This window comes from Furipterus horrens, unplaced genomic scaffold (genome assembly GCF_987537825.1).
Source record: "Furipterus horrens unplaced genomic scaffold, mFurHor1.1.pri manual_scaffold_2, whole genome shotgun sequence".
In the NCBI taxonomy this organism is placed as follows: domain Eukaryota; kingdom Metazoa; phylum Chordata; class Mammalia; order Chiroptera; family Furipteridae; genus Furipterus; species Furipterus horrens.
In genome coordinates this window covers 195,204,752-195,226,089 of record NW_028327172.1, presented here as the reverse complement: position 1 = coordinate 195,226,089, position 21,338 = coordinate 195,204,752, and the positions used below count along the sequence as shown (strand labels likewise).

At 41.2% G+C, this 21,338-nt stretch overlaps 1 protein-coding gene across 1 annotated transcript in view; it reads left to right on the top strand.

The window, feature by feature from the left end:
* TBC1D1 (TBC1 domain family member 1) overlaps positions 1-21,338 on the top strand; it is a 203,238-nt gene that overhangs the window by 100,585 nt on the left and 81,315 nt on the right. Inside the window, exons 4-9 of the mRNA XM_090266989.1 lie at positions 109-198; positions 1,958-2,062; positions 2,561-2,690; positions 8,465-8,556; positions 15,052-15,162; positions 19,984-20,112. Of these exons, the coding sequence (XP_090123115.1) occupies positions 109-198; positions 1,958-2,062; positions 2,561-2,690; positions 8,465-8,556; positions 15,052-15,162; positions 19,984-20,112 (657 nt within the window). The remainder of the gene's footprint in view (positions 1-108; positions 199-1,957; positions 2,063-2,560; positions 2,691-8,464; positions 8,557-15,051; positions 15,163-19,983; positions 20,113-21,338) is intronic.

Below are 21,338 nucleotides of genomic sequence, written 5' to 3'. Positions count from 1 at the left end.
CCCCTTTTACTCTTTATTTTCATAGGTCATGAAATGAGAAAGTTTGTGTGGTAAATACGAATTTCACTTTCATGAAAAGCTGGTTGCTTTCTTCCTTTGTCTTTTAAGATTGGTCAGTCCGAAGTTTACCTCATCAGTCCTGACACCAAAAAAATAGCATTGGAGAAAAATTTTAAGGAAATTTCCTTTTGCTCTCAGGTAAGTGGAGCTGGGTTATTGGCTCAATTACAGTTGAATTTTTAATGAATTGTTTTAATATCTGTCCTTCAACAGAAGCGCTAAAGGTCACAAGATATATGCGTTCTAAGTACTTGATTTGTGTTCTTGCATTTCTTCCTCCTTTGCTTTGGTATATTAAGGCAAAATGTAAATATAATTGAAATTAACAATTTTGTTTTTAGAAACAACCTGGAAAAAATAGGCCTACTTTTAATTTTTTAAAATTTTTGGTGGTAATGTTCCCCAGTGATCATTTCCAGGTGTATATATGTGTATGTCTGTGTGGATGTTTTATATACACATAAATACATATTTTTAAATAGATGCTTATTTCTCCTTTACAAAAATTCATAACTTTTTTGGGTACCAATTCTCATTGTTTCTTCTTTCTTAAATTATAATAGGTAGTGATTATTTTTGAGGCTGTTTTACTCACAATACTGTATACTTGAGTTCTTTCTTGATAACCTCCTGGTGTGTTTCATAGATTTTGGAGAATCTCTGTTGTAAATAAGCTATACCAGTTTTACTCAAGATCTTCCTAACAAATATGAAAGTCACTCAACATTATTGTTTCACTATTTTTTAAACTCTTAACTCCTCATGAATTAATAAGATGTTGAAAATCCCACTGTTGATTTATAATATGATCTACTTAAGGATTCAAAAGGGAATCCCCATCCCCAATGTGAAAATAAAGAATGTTTCTTAATAGATCATTTACAAAGGAAAAGTTTTTCCAAATCCTGTTCCCCAGAGATGTAACCTCTAGCATATGCTTAACTTGGCTGTGGGAGAACATTGATTGAGATACCAGCTTATGTCAGTGATTGCCCATTTATTAGAAAATACTTTATCTGAAAGTGAGATTTTCCACATAACTTTTATGTTGATTTGCTATTTCTGTTGAAATATTAATGTGAAATGTTTGCCTTTTCATGTGATGGTTTTATGATTTCCTAAAGCATGCACTTCATAAGTTTACATAATCATTTGAACTTCCAGCTTGTAGCACTCATGCCTCTGCACGCTGGTGCTCTCAGGAGATGCTGACACATTAATATTTATGGATGCTGTCTTATCTGTATTAAGGTGCCTCTTAGCTGGTACTTTCGAAACAAGCTGAGCTATTAATATTTATTAAAAAGAGCTCCTAAGAAACTATGATAGAGTCCTGGCTTTAATATCTTATTTTTAAAAGCTTCTCTATTCTTTATGATTATAATTTTTGACTCATTCTTCATACAAGTTTACTTCAGTATTTACTCATTTGTTTTAAAAATACACATTTTTAAATCATATCTTTTAACCTTTGTGTCTGTGTGTGTTTGCATGTGTACACACATGTATATATGTGTGTATGAGTACAATTGTGCTTCTTCGTTAACCTCTGGTCTGCTTTTGCTTTTCAAGTCTCTTTTTATTCTTTAATACCTAAGAGAAATTCTCGTTTTCCCATGTCAGCTTTTCTCCAATTCCTTTTAGTGCTAAAATGAACATTAAGAACTCCAGTTTTCAGATCTCCTCTTATGGTGGGAATAAGCAGAGTAACATTTTAGAAGAATAATGCTAATCATCACATTTGAGAGATGTTTTTAGATATTTAAAATACCTGAAGAAATAATAATTTTATGATGCTCTGTCCCATTGTGCTGCGTACACTCCCACTTGCCCTTCTGGCAGTGATGCCTCTCCGGGACTCAGCTGAACGTCCCTTCCTCTCGCCCTGCCCCCACAGGGCATTAGACACGTGGACCACTTCGGGTTCATCTGCCGAGAGTCCTCAGGAGGCGGAGGCTTTCATTTCGTCTGTTACGTGTTTCAGTGCACAAATGAAGCCCTGGTAAGTCGGAACGAGCACTTCTTACCTTGAAGCCTGAGCCACAAGCAATTTCATCCTCACTCCTTTTTCTTCCCTGAGCAAAACCACGGTCTCATTGACGTACCATTATTTGGCTTTAATTATTCTTTCATGCCTGTTGAATATCTAATTAGTACACTTCTGAGACTGACTTGGTGGTGCATTTTCAATTTTCATTATTTTTGAAGAACCGTCTCGCTGGCACCCCCTGGTTTAGCGATTTAAAAAATGTCATTTTGGACTTTTGATCAAAGGAGTTGGCCTTTTCACTCAGTATTTAATTGGTGTTTTTAGTTTTTACCTTATTTCCTGGAAGAGTCTTGAGCATCTAGGTAGTATTTCTCCGATGGTAATCCTAGCAGTTATGATTATTATCCACCAAATCGTGACTGGTAGTCTAGAAGCTGTTGGAACACGAGGTCTTCCCGCAGGGCTCCGAACGCCCCGCCCAGTCATTGACCTGGACTTCTCTTTGATCAGGTGGATGAAATCATGCTGACCCTGAAGCAGGCGTTCACGGTGGCTGCGGTGCAGCGGACGAAGGCGCCGGCCCAGCTGTGCGAGGGCTGCCCGCTGCAGGGCCTGCACAGGCTCTGTGAGCGCGTGGAGGGTGAGTGGGGCCCCGCTCACGCTTCAGCACAGCAGCCGCTAAAGGCCCCCAGAACACCAGGCACGGTGCGCTGGTTGAAAGGTCCTGCCTAACAGAGCCTTGTGTTAGTTCCCGGGATGGTTGGTGAACTGCCAGCTTGTGGTGACTGTGTTCCGTATGTCAGGTATTGTGCTAGGTGCTCATGATCTGAAGATAGAAATCCATGCCCCCTCTGCCGTGTTCCCTGAAAGGGGCTTTGAGGGTAGTGGAGGCGTCAGGGGAAAAAGTCACAGAGCCAGTCCCATTGTTAATCAAGGTCGCGTGAGTGGCTAGTCATATTGGCTGCTGCGGAGAGATCTAGTAAGATAAGACCTGAAGAATTTCCACTGGTGGCCCAATTAGGTCATCAGTAACCTCTGCCAGAGCATTTTTAATGAAGTGCAGGGGACAGAACACAGGTCTCAGTTGAGGAGCAAATGGGAAAGAGGAAAAAAAATGGTGACTGAGCATGGACTACAACTTCTAGAATTTGACTTAAGGAGAAACTGTACTGTTATGATTTGCAGCTGTTACTTACTGAGAATCTAAGGTGTGCCAGGCACTGCTCTAAGTGCTTTCTTTCACATGTATTCTGATCCACTTAGTCCTCACCACATTGCTGGAGAAAAGGGGACTATTTTGCACATTCTAGGGATAAGTTGAGGATTACAGAAGTCCAACAGTAAACGAGTGTAAAGTAGGAGTAAACTAGTCCAGCAGTCAGACCTGGGTGGGAAAGGCCCAGCTGGCACCTGCCACCAAGGCCGTCCTCCCAGGAGAAGGCCATGCAGTGGGAAGGACCAGCTGACGTTTTACAGTTGGAGGGGTTTGAGCCAATTCAGAGCCTGAGGGACCACATTAGTCAGGGTGGAATGGGGATGTCCCTGCTGAACAAGGGTGAGAGGTCGGCCTCAGGCAGGGAGCAGCTCTGTCTCTCGGACTGCAGAGGGGTTGGGGGGCAGGGCCACAGGCGAGGTTGAAGCTGGGGTCCCTGATGCTCATCAGGGGGAACCCCAAAGTTGAGGGGTCCATTCCTTTCTGTTCTTGATTTTACATTTGTTCCATTTATGGGAGGATTTCTACAACTATTTTGTGTGTGGTTTTGAGGGGAATCACAGATTTAAGCGACCCATGTTATTGCAAAAACTAAACAAAGATTTGATTGTTTCCCGTATCTCTCTCATACTTAACAAGCTCTACTGGTATAAAGAAAAATGGCATGACTATTTAAATCTGATTTCCCTGTCTTATAATTGTAGTAAAAATATACATAACATAAAATGTATATTTTTAACCTTTTTTAAGTGTGTGATTCAGCGGCCTTATGTACCCTCACACTGTGGTGCAGCCGTCACCACGATCCATCTCTATAACTTTCTCATCTTTTCAAACTGACACTTATTAAATATCAGCCCCTCTTCCCAGCCCCTGGCAACCACCATTCTTTCTGTCTCCATGAGGTATGTCACACAGGACAGATGCATCCAGTAGTTGTCCTTGTATCTGCCTTATTTATTCAGCATGACATCTTCTAGGTTCATTCATGTAGTATGTATCAGAATTCCATTTCTTTTTAAGGCTGAATACTATTCCACTGTGTGTATGCCACATTTGGTGAATCCATTTCAGCTCTTGGGGAACGTTTGGATAGTTTCCCCCCTTTGGCTGTAGTGAAGGATGCCGCTGTGGATGGTAGTGTACAAATACCTGTTCAAGTACCTGCTTTCAGTTCTTTTGGGAATATACCCAGAACTGGGGTTGCTGGATCATATGGTAATTCTGTCTTTAAGGTTTTGAGAAACTACCATAATATTTTTGATAGTGGCTGCACCATTTTACGTTCCCATCAGCAATTTCTCCACACCTCGCCAACATTTGTTGCTTTCTGGGCTTTTTTGATGGTAACCATCCTAATGGGTGTGAAATAATCTTGATTTCCCTTTTTAAGTGAGATAAATTGACAATGTTCATCTTCAGGTTTTTGAAGGTTCATTTTCTGACATTATAGTGTTCTTTAAAATGAGCAAAAATGATTAGTATTTTTAACTGTGTTCTCCTAGTTCTTCCTGTTCGCTAACAATATACAGAATATGTCTGGGAACAAAATAAGTTGGGCTTTAACTAGAGATCCCATCTGAGAGGATCACTAACCCTTTCCTCAGTTATTTTCAAGATAAGATACACGATGACGGAAATGTCCCTTAAGAGCTTATTAAGAAGCCAACAGTGACGTTGGCCTTCAAGATAAAGCAGATCGTGATCTCTAGGGATTGGAAGGATTCCAGTGTTCCACTTGACAAATCTTTCTCTGGTCTCACTTTGCTTTCGGAAAATTGTAACTGAAAAGTTTCATCAGGGTAGGGATTTTGCAGCTGTAGTTTTGAAATTATCATTTAATCCATCTTTTACCCGATAGCATCTAAGCAAAGAAGAAAGCTATGCTAATGTATTGTAGAAAACATCCATTATGTAGGCTGGTGGAGATATGCTTTGGCTACATCGTGGGAAGCATTTCCAAAGTATGGATGGCACATTATTAGAGACATCCTCAGAAGGGGAGATGCTAATTATTTATGAACAGTTTGAGGCCCTTGCTTTTTGCTCTGCTGCATTCTAATCAGTACAACGCAGTGATTTATTGAAGCTCGCTGCTTGTTCTCATAAGAGTAGCTCTAATAAGAATTTGTAGGCTGGCCGAGAACTCCATAAACTGTGACCAATGACGTGGCCACAAAAAGAAAGGCTTCAAGACTGTGTTTTGTTCATTGATACAGCCACGCTGTGCCCCGGAATGTATAAACTAGAGTAAATGTATGGTACATACCAGCGACACTGCACACTCCACTCAAACGTGCACCTACAACATATAAGGGGTGCAGCTGTGCTCGGGCCTGTATTTGAATTGAATACCACTGCTACTAGTATTTATAGAGTGTTTTGCTTATTTTAAAGTTTAGAGGAGCATTTTCAGAATTCCTAGAATGACTTACACTTTCATGAAAAAGAGAACAAACTGTTGAGCTGGGGTTTCCTTTTGCACTCCTAAGTGAACTTGCCTCTGGCCCATCTGAGCCGTTCATCAGAGCTCCGCCTAGTATAGTAGGCGCCTTTTCTGCAATGACTGTGTGAAGGCAGGCTCACTAACAAGGGGGCAGTGGGGTTGTAGTTTGGGAATGTCCGTGATTCTGGGTACCTTTTTCTTGCCTCCTGTTGCCCAATAAAGTCTGTAGGCATCACGGGGGGGGGGGGGGGTGCTGCCACCTTGCTGCAGAAGCCATCCAGGGGGCACGGAAAGACTAGACCTAAGTGGGACCGCCTCTGTTGCGAGTTGGGGCAAGAAGAACTGAATGAATCAAGGCATCCTGAATTCAGGCAATGATACAGCTTGTCGAAGTATCTCTTCATACCTGCTGACTATGAAGGACAGTCAGTCCTACGTGATTTCACCTAAGACTGTTAGAAGCATATCAGGAGTCTAACTCTTCTTAGATCGTGGGGTTTCTCTCCACCTGTGAACGTCTCCTTGAACAATACAGTGTGTCCAAACTAGGATGCCTTCGCCATATCAGAAGCACCCTCCATATGTGGGGAGGATTTTTAGTTAATGATTACTGAGGGCTTATGTTGCTATAAATTTGAACACTGTTTGGCTTCAACATTTCAGTAGTTAGTACAGAAGAATCAGCCGTCTGTCTCCCTGGCTTCTGTGACCTGACGTCTTGCCAGAAGAGCACCTGAATTTGCTCTGACAAAACCCATCTCTGCTTTCTGTGCTTTCACCCACCTGAGAATTAATTCACTTTGGTATTGAAGCCCTCGTGTGTCAGATGACCTACCTCTCCATGTAAAAGTGAGGCAGCGAGTGTTTCATTGTGGTCTTTGGAGGCAAACAAGTGTGCCTCATTCTAACTCTGTTCCTTACTTAGCTGATGGCCTTGGACAAAATATTTAACTTTACCTTGCCTCAGTTTCTTCATCTATACATTGGGTTAATGAAAATAGTCCCCACTCTGAGGGTTATTTTGAGGATTATATGAGAATTTGCATGTAGTGTTGAGCAAAGTGGCATAGCAATTACTGAAGAAATACTGGCTTTTGTGTTTACAGTGGCCTCTTAAGGTTTCTTGGCAACACAGAAAGGTGGGAGGGAAGGAAGGACTTCCTGGAAGCTGAGAGGCAGGAGGGCCAGCATCCTTGCCACAGCCTCTGGGAGGGAGGCGCTCTGGGCAGGCTTGGCTGTTGGTCAGCTCCTGACCTTGCACAAGGCCCCTGGCTTCTCCAGACCTCAGCAAACTCCTCTGTAAAACAGAGGCATGATTTCCAAGTTCCCATTCCACATTTGGGAGGTGTCCCCTCCTGCCCATCCTTAGTTGTACAGGTGCATCCACACTGTCCTCCAGCTTCTGGAGGAAAAGACCCAATCCCCACCCAGGGCTCACTCTGAGGAGGAGAAGAGAGTGGCAGGTAGGTAAGGAGAGGGCTGGCCTTGGAATAAAGTACAGGCGCACCTTGGAGGTACTACAGGTTCACCCAGACCACCACAATAAAGCAGCTAGCACAAGAAAAATGAGTCCCACCAAGTCTTTGGTTTCCTATGCATATAAAAGTTATGTTTATACTATATTGTATAATAGCATTATATCTAAAAAAAAAAAACAATGTACATACCTAACTTAAAAATACTTTATTGCTTAAAAATGCTAACCATTGTCTGAGCCTTCAGTGACTTGTGATCTTCTTGCTGGAGGTTGTCCCACACCTTCAGTTTGTAGAAAATGCACTGTCTTCAAAGCACTGTGAAACAAGGCATGTCTGTAATGCGCAGCAGTTTTATTAGTGGTAGTTAGGTCAGTAAATCCTTGCATTCTAAATCTCAGCGTGTGTAACATTGACCTCTGGTACCAAGAAGGCAAAACAGGCTCTGAGCCCTATACAGGGGTGGGCAAAAGTAGGTGTACAGTTGTGGGTGTGTGAGACACAGAGTTGATTCTTGTATTATTATTTATTAGTCATTGGACTGTTGAATTTGCATTATAGCTATAAAGCTACTTTTGCCCACCCCTGTATATGTGGAGAAATAAGTTTCTGAAATATCAGGCATGAATAGGCACTAACTTTTTCTCAGAATCCTCTGTAATAGCAATTAAATTGTCTTAAGATTATTAATCAGCACGTGGTGGAAAGGAAAGTTGTTAGCCACCTGATTCAGTTTTGTGTGAAGTAGTCTAACATGCAAGAGAAAAACGTTGGTCTGTTTTCAAATGGAGTAGAAGTTGTTTCTCCTTAAGAAAAGTTATCAAGTGCATATGTAAATACTCATGAGAATTGATCTTTTTTTTTTTTGAGTACAGTGTTCTGATTGTGTGAGGTGTTTTTAACACGGAGCTGTGGCCAAAAAGTAATTTGGAACCACACAGACCTGAGGTAGAATCCAAGGTGGTGGTTTTTTAGAAAGTATGTAAACTCTTTGGGTCTCAGTTTCCTTAACTGTAAAATGGGGATAATCAAATTCTATACATCAGATTGTTCTGAGTATTAAATGACATGATGCAGGCCTGATGTTCAAGATCCTGAGGGCTTACCCAGAAAACGTTAGTTGTCCTCGTCGTCATCATTATTAATTAGGATTTTCACATAATCGCAAACGCCTGAAGCGGGTGGGTAAGAATGTAAAGGGAGTGAGTATAGAAGTGTTCTCTCTGCCTCATAACTTTTATATATATTTTCATATCTCTCTCTTTTTTTTCTCTTTATAGGAATGAATTCTTCCAAAACCAAACTAGAACTCCAGAAGCACCTGACAACATTAACTAATCAGGAGCAAGCAATGATTTTTGAGGAGGTGCAGGTACAGTACTGGTTTTTATTTTCCATATGGAAAGGAAAGGCAGCAGCTCACCCGTGAAATGTTATTTATAAAACACAGGAAACCAGAGCTGTCACGGCCCCAAGGAAGTGGCGCGCAGTTCCTCCTGGTTCCAGCTTTAACCACCCCGTGGAGGGGCCAGGTCAGAATGGCAGAGTCACGTCAGGTCTTGGTTTTCATGTGAAAACAGCAAAACCCGGGAAGCACTCCCTTAAAAATAGTATTTTACAATGAGGTAAAGGAAGTTAGGAAGTGGGAGAGCCTCCTTCTGGGGACAGAAGACCTGGACTTGGGTCCCCAAACCCTTGTCTGCTCCATGGGAACCTCTGCCAGCCCCTTCACAGTCCGCATTGTAGCCCTAAATGTGGGAGTTGAAGGAGACAACATTTGTGTATGAAACTGAACATTAATTGTTCCTCCTCCCTTTTATATTTCTGTTTTCGTTTTGAAAATAAATTTAGATGATGTCATCTACTTAGAACTATAGGTCAGATGTAAACAAAACACACAACAAGAACCAAGCTCGTGGGCTTTCTGCATGAAGTCAGAAACGTGCTCTGGTCCTTGCGTTCAGAGGCACCACGTGTGGGGAAACCACACTGCACGTGCTGGCATGCCCATCGTCTGTTCATCATGAATCTTTAATGAGCTCATCAAAAATGTCATGTCTGCCGTGGCCCAGGGGCTGTGGCTTTCTGGCACTTTTCTAGGGAGTAAAGCACATCGGCACAAAGAATAAATATCTCTTCTGGTGGGAGGAGGGCATCAGGGGCCGGGCTCACCCAGGAGGTGCTGAGCCTCACAGGGAAACTTTCCATGCTCCCTCCCTCCTGGGGGAAAGGGAACAGGTAGGGCCCGTGGTCTGTTCTCTGTTTGTGTGAAAAATTAAAGGATCATCTTTCTCTTAATCACACGTTAAAGTTCTCTTCATCCCCTCTTCTCCTTCCACAGTAGGCTTGGCATATGTGAGCAGAAGAAAAGCATAGGAAGGTTTTTTAATTTTTTATTTTTATTTCACAAATAGCTAAGGATGTAATTTTCATGATTTTTAATTGGCTTTAAATTTTCTTGTTTTCTTCTGCGTTGACTTGATTGAGACATACCACTTTTTTTTATTCCTTAAAGGCTCTTTAGAGTTCTAAGTACATAGTACACTTCAATTTCATGCGGTTTGTACTTGGAATTCTTAAATGGATAAATAGGTGGCAATTTGCTTCTGATTCTTAATGCACTTACAGTGGAAGCTGGGGCCTTTTTGCCCACCTGCTGTCTGGTGCTGTCCAGCCTCTTTGGGGAACATCTTTCCAGCAAGAGTAGAAGAGGCACATTCCCCCTCTAATGGGCATTTTTTTTTCTATACAGACAACACTGTGTAGCTTTTCCCCAAACAGTGTGATGAATCAGGATAGTCAATGCACCGATTATTTTTCTGCAGCAATGAGAAGTTTCTAATGGATGCAGTTCTGAGATGCTCTTTGACCCATACAAGTTTTGAGACAACGAGTCCATTATGGCAAAGAGACTTTACAGCAAAGTGGTGACATAGCTTTACTTTTAAAAAAGTACATTCAGTTGACATCCTGAGGTCCCTATGGGTTGTCCTAGAAGACGCTGGAATTTTCTGATTGGTTTAAAGACTAAGGGGATGTACTTACTAGAAAAGCGAGCTAAGACTTCCTCCTTCATCATCATCCTGGCGGCCCTTCCTTAAATGATACGAATTTGATATGGATCTCTCCTGTTAATGGCTTATTGATCGTCTTGTTGAATTATTTCCTCAATCACTGTTTGTGGTTTTCATAAAACATTTTGTAAACAAAGTCATTGGCTTCCTTTTAGATAGCAGCTCCTGCTAATGCATTGGAAAATCATACATTTCAAAAGGATCATCAGGAAAAAGATGGCTTTGCAGTGTTATGAGCCCTCATAAATAGGACAGCTAATATTTTCCTCACACAGTCTTTTCTGGAGGGCGATTGTTTCAGTAGAACTCTCCAACGGCATGTTTTCATAAGACAAATGTAATTACTATTGAAATTAATGGTACATGATTACTTAAATAGTCGTTAAAGCATACACAATCATCTTTTTGTAAATAAATGTTTAATGCAGACTACAATGCAACCCAAGCAGAATCATAAAGAAAAAGAGCCCTGGTCTGTGGCTCAATCAGTTGGAGCTTCACTCCATATATCAAAAGGTTGTGGGTTCGATTCCTGGTCAGGGCACATACCTAGGTTGTGGGTTTGATCCCTTGTTTTGGGGAGGCAACCAATCCATGTCTCTCCCCCCCCCCCCATCTTGTTTCTTTCTCTCTCCCTCTCCCCTTTCTCCTTCTCTCAGATCAATAAACATATCCCTGGGTGAGGATTAAAAAACAGGAAAAGAAATGAGTGGTTATCATGCAGATGAAGCTGGAGTTATCACTACTGCAAACAAACAGACTGTGAGGCTCTGAGAGGAGAATTTTGTGCAGGATGGGCATCTGGGCCTATTAACTCTTCTCTTTCTAGGAGGACTCGTGCCGGTGACGGCACTGGCAAGCCACATTTTTGTTCACGATCTGTTTGAAGTGTGTAACTTTCATACATACCTAATAGGGCAGATGTGGAGATGACTCCTGAGGCCTTGCTGTCTTCTCAGGCTGCCGTGCAGCCGGCTGAGGACGCCAAGTCCCAACTGGTCCTCTTCAGTATGCAGGCGCTTCTAAGCTGAAGTAGGGCTACTGAAGAAGATGTCTGTTCCTCTTCATCTGAATGAGCGTATTTCAGGGAAAGACTTAACTAATACTGAGTAGATAAGTAGATTTATGTTCAGTAAATGTTAATCATGGATTGAATAACAAGACTTTTACCAAAGCTTAATGGTTAGAGGAGCTATTTTTCACTTTGTAAAGAATATATACAACATTGTTGAATTTCCCATGGTTTTAAAATTATTTCTTATAGGATTTGACGATAATTTTTTGAAAGATGTCAGAATGTAGTGTTCAGGAGAGCACTGCCGTTTTAAGTAGTTTCCTCAAAAGCCCATAGGCATTCCCAGCATTCTGTATTCATTAGTCTGCATTGACAATTTATTTTTAATGACTTTGACAACCAATTTATAAGCATAGAGATAAGGTTAAGAAACATGTAACAAAATTGACTTTGTTACTTAACAGGCAATTAATTGTTTTGTTATTGTTCTTTTTTTAAAAAAAATTGAAGTATAACATAACCACAGAAAAGCACACAAATCAGTGGTGCGTAGATCAATTAATTTTTTACAAGGTGAAAATACACCTGTGCAACCAGCACCTATTAAGAAATCGGCACCTCCAGTCCCTCGGACTCCTCCAGTGGTACTGCCCCAAGTAACCCCCATCCTGACTTTGGACACCGTAGATTAATTTTGAACAAGCAAGTTAACTTTTGACTACAAAGTGATGTTCCAACTTGATTCCCTATTATTCTCCTCAGACTTGTCTCTCTGACTAACAAAATTTATAAAATGAGATCACCTTTAGGGAATAATTTCCCACTAAGGAGGGTGGTGAAGTTACGTGGGAGGCAGCTTGCTAATCATTTTAACTCAATAGAATGGTAGCCCCTAATCGATTTATTTCTTACCTTGTATGACACCATGAAAATGGTGTCCCTTCTCTGCTTTGCTGCCTTTCCTCTGTGCTGGTTAACACGCCCTGTGAAGTGATCCCTGTTTCTTCATTTCAGTTTTTAATGTGCAGCAACTGTGCTCAGCTCTGGTCTCATTTTCTGCCTGTTTAATTAGTTTTTTACATGTATATTTTAAGGAAAAGGAAATTATTAACAGCACTCCTTATTACTGTATTCTTAGCCTTTTTGATATTTTTGAAATAAGTGATCATGAAGAATTTCTCCAAGAAAAATACAGTTTTCTTGTGAGAGTAGCCGAAAGTTTGAATTAAAAGATACAGGAGAAGAAAGAATGGGTCAAGTCTTGGGTGCCTGTGCCTACTCAGGGCTTCTTGGAATGCCTTCCACTACTCTTTTCTGGACTTAAAAAAAAATAGACTTTATTCATTTTTTAAAATGATTTTATCTGTTTTTAAGGAGCGGGAGAGAAATATTGGTTGCCTCTCGCACACCTCCAACTGGGAATCTAGCCTGCAACCCGGGCATGTGTCCTTACTGGGAATCGAACTGGCAGCCCTTCAGTTCACAGGATGATGCCCAATTCACTGAGCCACACCAGTCAGGGCTAGACTTTATTCTTTAGAGTGGTTTTAGTTTTATAGTAAAATTGGGTGCAAAGTATAGAGTGTTCCCATATAAACTCCCACCTTTGTACCTCCCACCCCAGCCAATTTCCCCTGTTAATAACATGTTGCCTAAGTGTGGTGCATTTGTTACCATTGATGATACATTGTTATCAACTAAAGTCCATAGTCTACCTTAGGGTTCAGTCTTGCTATTATACATCTTATAGATTGGACAAATGTGTAATGATGTGTATCCACTGTTATGGTATCATCCAGAATTCTTTCACTGCCCTAAAAATCCTCTGTGCTCTGCCTGTTCATCCCTCCCTCCCTCCCCACTCCCCTAAACCCCGGGCAACCACTGATCTCTTCACTGTTTCTAGTTTTCCTTGTCCACAGTGTTATATAGTTGGAGTCATACAGTATATATGGTCTTTTCACATTGGCTTCTTTCACTTAACAATATCCATGTAAAGTTCCTCTCTCTAGGTCTTTTTGCCATGGCTTGATATCGCTTTTTCTTTTCAGTGCTGAATACTATTCCATTGTTGGATGTAACATATTTGATCCATTCACCAATGGATGGACATCTGGGTCGCTTATAACTTTGGCTATTTTAAATAAAAAAGTTCTATAAACATTTTTGTGCAGGTTTTTTTTGTGGACATAAATTTTCACCTCGTTGGGGCAAATATTAAGCAGTGCAATCGCTGGACTGTATGGTAAGGGTATATTTAGTTTTGCAAATAATTACCAACTGTCTTCAAAAGTGGCTGTACGATTTATTTACACCAACACCGAATGAGAGTTTCTGTAGTTTCCTGGGCTTTTAAACTCACAGATACCCATTACCTTCCTGGGGTCAGCAATATCAGGTTGGGGTTGGTACTTGACCACCACTTTCCTTTACTGAAGATCTGATGGGACCTTTCTCTGGAAAAATCTATGTGTAGAATAAAACGTACAGTTTTATAACCTTAAGGCTCATGCCTTAGAATCCATGTTGAGAGCATCTGTTCTAGCCTCTAAAATCCTTAACTTGGAAATTTGAAAGAACAGAAAGTCCCCCATAAAAATAATCCCTTCTCATATTCACCGCCTTTTCCTTGAGTGACAGGCACAATTTATCTTTTAAAATGGTCTTTTTCTCTAAGAGACAGAATGTCAGGACTGGGTTAGTGTTGCCTTTGCCCCCAAAGCCTGTGATACAAAGGGTAAAATCATCGTTCCTTAGTTAGCTCAGGAGGTGGGCGCTCAAGCGCTGACCCCGACTCAGATGCTTGTATGGTTGATCTGCTTGCTCCATGCCGGCTTTGTCGGAAAGGGCGGGCTAGACATTTGGAGTAGGGAGAGAGGTACAGGGCAGGAGAGTGGGTAGTTGTCCGTATAAAAAGTGTATTTCCAAAATTTATAGACTGAAAGTTTTCTGTATCTCCGGAGGAACTCAGTTTTGTGTTCTTATTCAGCGAAAATCACCATTAAATTAGATGGTCTTCTAAAAACGAACTCTGACTGATAATTTCAAGTCCAAAGAATCTGGGAGCTGGAGGAGACCTTGGAGTTTATTTTGTGCACGATCTTCATTGAACAAAGGAGGAAGCTAAAATTAAATGGCGCCTTTGCTCACACTTCTAGGCAGCACCTAGAACCCACACGTCCTCAGTTTTACTCCCGTGTGCTTTGCCACCACCCTGCCTGAAAAGTAAAAGACATGAAGAGAATTTTTAAAATAGAAAAAAAATTGAGTCTGTGCCATGAAGTTTTGGGTGAAAGTGCATGCCTTGTGGAGCTTCCAGAAAGTGCTTCATGACGAACACATTTGACCTGTGGAACCATGACCCTGGGTCCGGTTGCTCTTTTCTTTTCCATGTCACTAACTCATAGAGTTTATAAATGTGTAGCCACGATGGCTCTTGACCTCTGGGTGTTTACGCAGATTTTCTTCTTTTCTTCTGTTTTCAAGACTATTTATTTATCAAATATTTTGGCAATGGCTCTATCTGATGTGAAATATTTATTTTGGGTATGAGGACATCAGAGGTCAAAAACTAAATCTGGCCTACTGGCTAGCTCCATTGTCTCTCTAAAAATGATCTCCATTTTGGGATCATTGGTGCCCCCTAGTGAGATGATTGGGTAAAAGCTTTAGTTAATGGATGGATGGATGCTGTTAGCATTTTCAAAGGGATGGTTAGCAGTTTTGTTGACAATGAAAAATAAATGTAATATCTTCTCTTTTTTTTTTTTTTTTTAAGAAATTGAGACCAAGAAATGAGCAGCGAGAGAATGAATTGATTATTTCTTTCCTGAGATGTTTATATGAAGAGAAGCAAAAAATTCACATCCATATTGGGGAGATAAAGCAGGTATGGCTTTTTTTTTTTTTTTTTTTTTTTTTTTTTTTTTTTTTTTTTTGGTCTTCTTGTAAGTTTACCAGGACACTGTAAACCGGAGTCTTGAGGATTTTATGAAGCTCTGAAACCTGTTTATGTCCCTGTATTTTAATTTCATTTGTTACACATGTCAGGAAAATTTGGGGCTATTCTGACTGTGCTGGAGAAGGTGAGACGCTTCTGCTTTGCGGTGGGGGTGGAGCCATCGCTCTGACAGGAGCCTGGTGCAGAGCATTGGGATGAAGCATCAGAGCAGACACTGCCCCACAAGCTGTCTGACCACAGGGGGCCAGTCTCTGCCCCCCCCCGCCCCGCCCCCAGTCTCCCTGGTAAAATGGGCGTGACATTATATAGCCACCTTCAGAATTACACCAAGTGCCTGGAGGTTCTCTATGTGGCTGTAGAACACTATTGAAAAATCAAACAGAACATTAGCAAAGCCTGGTCATGCGCTATTCAGATATGAAACTTCCACTCATCCCATTTCACATGAGTGAGGCGTGGGGTTTGCCTGCCCTCTGCTACTGTCCACAAGCTTTGTTGAGCTTTTCTGTTTGAGGGGTGCTGTATTAGAAGCTGGGGTTGCCTGCAGGACTCTGTCTTTGGAATTTAGTACACACAGTGTCGTGGATCATTTTTCTATGTCTTTTGGACTCTGTGTAAGTCAATTCATAATAACCAGTATAGCTTTAAGACATGCATTTTATATTTTTTAAAATTATTTGTGGGCCAGTAAATCTAGAGAAAAATCAGTGAAGGATGTTTTAAAAACACTCAAGTTTTCAAAAGTATATTGCCTTTTTAAAAGAGCACCAAATCCTTCTTCTAAAGAAGCTTTAATGTCCAGCCGTGTACTCTCATCCCCATAAATAGCCTCAGTTTTTCTTTTTAAAGATTTTATTTATTTGTTTTCAGAGAGAGAGGAAGGGAGGGAGAAAGAGAGGAAGAGAAACATTAATGTGTGATGGCTTCTCACATGCCCCCATCTGGGGACCAGGCCCGCAACCCAGACATGTGCCCTGACTAGGTTTGGTTCGCAGGCTGGCACTCAATCCCCTGAGCCACACCAGCCAGGGCAACAGCCACTGCTTCTCCGGTAACCTAACCATGATGAGGTTTTACTGGGAGGCACACATAGGAACTCTCTGCATTGGGTTTCTGCCCTCCAGTTGGCTTTGGCAATCACATGCCTTTCCTGAACCCCCAGAGCTTACCCACAGTGTCCAACAATGTTTTTAATGTTGTTGGCCAACGATGGGATCCCTCAGCAGCGACCCTAATACACTGTCTGCTTTTGGCATCTGGCCTTTGTGTGCTGACATTCGTCCCTCCCCAGTCTGTACCCTATGATAGTGTGGGAGTTCTGTGCTCCTCTGTCCACTTCTGGACGTACCACCCAGTCTAAGTTTTCGGGTAATTCTCTAGTTCACCTTTCAGCCTATTTTTTTCTTATTTCCATTGCTTTTTCCCCATTTTGTGCCACTAATAGTTTTTCCTTGTTCTCATTTTTTCCCCCTAACTTGTTCCAACAGGAAATTGGTAATTTTGAAATGATTTGTAACTGCTAGAATAGCGCTCTTAGGGTGGATGGAAAGTTTTGACCTAGGTACTAACTCATTTTTATGGATAGGGTAGTATCATTTTTCTTTTTTAAGATTTTTATTTATTTATTTTTAGAGAGCACGGAAGGGAGAGAGAAAAAGAGAGAAACGTCAGTGTGGTTGACTCTCATGTGCCCTCAGCTGGGGACCTGGCCTGAAACCCAGGCATGTGCCCTGATTGGGAATCGAATTGGCAACCCTTTGGTTCACAGGCCAGTGCTCAATCCACTGAGCCACACCAGCCAGGGCAGAATAGGGTAGTATCTTTATGATGTGGGCATAGATTAGTTCAATGGAGAAATATATTTAATTTTTTTATGGGAAAACATCAGGGAATTGAATATAAAAGGGAACAAGCCTCACCACACAGAACTGGCTCTGGGGAAGGACTTTCTCTCGAGGTTTCTAAGCATTCTGTCACCGAGGAGGCTCATGTCTGTGCCCATTAAGAAGTGGCCCTGGTCCCCAGATGTGTTTGGGTGTTCCTCAGCATGATCTTCAAAAGAGAGACTTCTAGATTCTTATTTTAAAACAAACAAGGGCTGTGCTTTTTCTAAATGTGCATTATTTTCTAAATGTAAATCATTTTTAAGTTATATTTCATTTGTAATGATAGACATACAAAAAATCTCATTGGATGGGAGAGGAGAGGAGAGGAAGCACTGAATTATGTGTATGGAGATTCGGATGGCTGGGTTTCAAAGAAAACTCAAGTGCAGTTTTTCTTCTGTCTGTGTAGATTCTGCTCTGTGCTACTAGTCTTTCAGCCAATATATTCTTCATATATCAAAACAATCCATTGTAAGTGCTTCTGTTTTATGAAAACTTTTGTTACAAGTTTGAAAGCAAATCCACAGCTTCTTAACTTTTTGAGTGAATGGATATTGGGTAGAAGGCAGTCCAGTGAGGGCTTTCTGTGGACAATTCCCTTTGCTCTGGAGACTGCCCAGAGTCAGGACAGGCACTTGTTCCTGGTAAATGATTGCACAGAACCAGCTGCAACTAGTAAGGCACCTGCCCACGGTGTGTGGTATTTAGCAGGCCCTTGGAATTTGTTGAGTGCATCTCTTCCTTCGGGTAGTGTGTGTTTCCCATGGGCCGGCCTGGTGATCGTTGCTCACGCAGTCATTCCTCAGCAAACAGGTATGAATTGTCCCAAGTGTGCTCAGTGGACTCAGTGAAAACACAAAGATATGCGATAGTCCCCCTTCTTGAAGTTTTAAGCTAAGTCATTCTTTAATGCATGTGCTAATTCTCATAGTGGTAAAACTCCAGGTGACTGGACAAAGCTGAATGTATCCCTTATCAGAACTGTTTCTCTTTTATACTTTGAAAAATGTATGACGTTCGTTGGTGAATTAGGATTGCATTATGTCAAAGAAGATATAAGTTCTTCGAGCAGCAAATAACTGAATAAAATTTAAAAATGCTTAATTGCAATAGGAACTAGGGGAAGACAAATTAAGAGCTCATCTATACCCATGAGATTGGCAGGAATTTAAAAACCTAACATACCACATGAAGGTGAACTCTCATAAGCTGATGCTGGGAATATGAATTGACACCATTAAGGGGAGAGAAACTCGACAGTATCTGGTACAGCTGAAGATGCCTAGAGAGCCCCAGTGACCCAGCAAGGACATTCCCAACTGCCTTGTAAAAACTTTCACATGTATGAGAAGGAGCTACGTACAAGCAAGGTTACTGCAGTAGCCTTTGTAAAAGCAAAAAAGGGAGTCAGTGTTTAACAACAGGAATATGAATAAGCTTTTATGATTATTCAGTGAAATACTACATTCTCATTGAAGGGAATGAGTCAAAGAATCTTTATCAACATGGATAAATTTCAAAAACGACATTGAAAGAAAATGATAATTACAGAAGGGTATGTACAAGATGATGCATTCATTTAAAGTTTCACCTACATGTAAGCCCAAATACATGTTTTATGGATAAATACATACATGTATAAGTACAAAATGTGAATTGGTATGATAAGCACCAGATTCAGAAGAGGGGTTATTTCTTCAGATGGAGGAAGGAGAGTGGTTCAAATATGTCTTTAATTTTTTCTAATAAAAGTAGAAAGCAGATAGAGTAGCTAATAATGACATTTATTGAGAGTCAGGTATGTTTTAAGTGCTTTAGTGTGTATTAATTTATTTATATCTCATAAGTGCTCTGTGAGGGAAGTTCATTGTGCATCTTCAGTCTGCAGGTAGAGGAACTGAGAGAGGCAGCAGGTACTAACATGCCCAAGGCCATAGCTGGGGAGAGCAAAGAAGCATCTCACCTGGGCATGGAGCTCCAGGGCCCATGCTCCTCACTGGTCTCACCATCCACAAAATGTTACCGTGGCCAAAGGGGTGCCAGAGTTATGTAAAACCACCAGGTAACAGTTCATAGACGCAGGAAGCAATTTATCCATGGGTTTTGTAGGTTTTTTTTTTTTAATATGCCTCTCTGTTAGTAAGTAACATTAAATGTTATTTAGCGGTTGGCAAACAAACTCCATTATGTGATCAGTTTTATATTATGGTCAGTTAAGAGAGAGTAGCTTGGTGGCAGTGGAGAAGGAAGGGGATGATAGATCACTAGGCGGGAGAGAAGACAGGGCTCCAAAGAAAGCGATGAAGAGATTAGCTATAGGCAGAGAGAAGGGATTCTTCAGTTGGTAAATTTAACTTATCTTACCCTCTGAAATGCCCCAAAAGGTAAGTTGTTACTTTACTTTAAAAAGCTAACCATCGCTACCTTTGTACCAGAAGCTGTGCCCAGTGCTTTACTTGCTTGACCTGTTTTAACCTCAAAACTTAGCCTCATGATTAGATCTTGAGGTTGGGCTCAGTTTACAGAAGAGGAAATTGCAGCCCAGAGAAAGTAATTAACTTGCCCAAGGCTGGTTAGTGCATGACTGGTCTCTGATCCGACTGCAGAGCTCAAGCTCTGAACTACTTTGCAAGTGATTGGCTTCCCAGTACATTTCTTTATTTCGTTCGGAGCAGGCAAAGCAACTCTTTGAGGCAGAACTAGTTGCTGGACTTGCAGCCATGGCACTGAGGAGTGGGTCACAGGTAGAATAATGGCCTGGGATCAAAGAGATGCATCCAAGAGGTTTTTCATTCCATTAAAAAGGAAAAGGAAAGGAAGTTGTAAATAACTTAACTGATTTCACCGTTTCACTGTTTTTTAGACAACACAGATTGCAGCAGAGAATATTGGAAGTGAACTACCATCTAGTGCCACTCGATTTAAGCTTGATATGCTGAAAAACAAAGCAAAGAGGTCTTTAACGGAGTCTTTGGAAAGTTTTTTGTCTCGGGTAAGTAGTGTATTTCCTCTGAATTTAAGTTAAATTGCTTTTTAAAAGAGCATAAGATTTGTTGCATTTATTCTATCAGTACTTATCATGAAGTATAGAAGGTGAAATCTTTAAATGTCCTCTCAGTCTCAGAACAGTGCTATCTACACTTTAAATTCAGTTTTTAACTTGGCCAGGGTATTATATATAATCAATCCTGTGGAATTTTTGTCTCCTCAGTGACCCTCGGATTGTCACTGGTTAGTTCCTATAAAGGAAACAGATTGGATACACCCACGTGTGGGTTCCATTCTCCCTGCTGTCATTGGGTACAACTTAGAAATCCAGTTCCGGTCAGCTGCTCTTGTTCCGTGCCTGGAACTCCCTACAGCAGCGTCAGCAAACTACAGCCCTCAGAACAAATACCACCCACCTCCTGTTTTTTGTAAATAAAGGTTTATTGAAACACAGCCACATTCGTTTATTCACTGGCTGTCTGAGGCTGCTTTTGTGCCAAGCTGAGTAGTTAGTTCCCATAGACACCACAGGCCCACAGAGCATAAGAGATTAGTCTTCTGGTCCTTTACAGAAAAGTTTGTAGACTGCAGCTCTCTAGGAATAGAAAGTATACTTAGGCACCAATCTGGGGATTTTTAAGAAATTCCTCTCCCCGTCCCCAGATGAGTATAAGTACCCTGGATGGCACTTTTCAGAAATCAAAGTTTGATAACCTTTTGGAGCTTGCAGCATCTTCCTGCAATTCTTTTGGATTTTGTGACAGACTCCATTTAAAAAGCATGCTGTATTTTTTTTTTTAAGTTAATTTTTTTGTTTGATGACGTTTCTGAGAATTTTGCAGCATCCTTAGAGACCATTAAAACAGTCCATTTACAAACCCACGGGGGTGGGTGGGTGGCTGTTTTGAGAGTCCCTCCTGGCAGAGTATTGAGTGGTGTTACAGGGGAGGTCACGACAACTGGTGGCTTGGGAGAGAGCTGTGGCATACACTTTCATTACCACCTGATTTTCTGCATAGACGAACTGTATCTTCTTCTGCCTACTAAACCTGCCAGTTGACCAATCCACAAGGTATCTGGAGCATTTAGGTTGGTGTGTTATTATAAAAACAAACGGACGGAAATGTTGATTGTCTTAATGTACTCATGTGCTCAGCAGCGTTTCTCAGGAGAAGTATTTTTCCTGAGTTTATTTAAATAAAGCAGGATGCTTCTAGCTGGTGCCTTTGC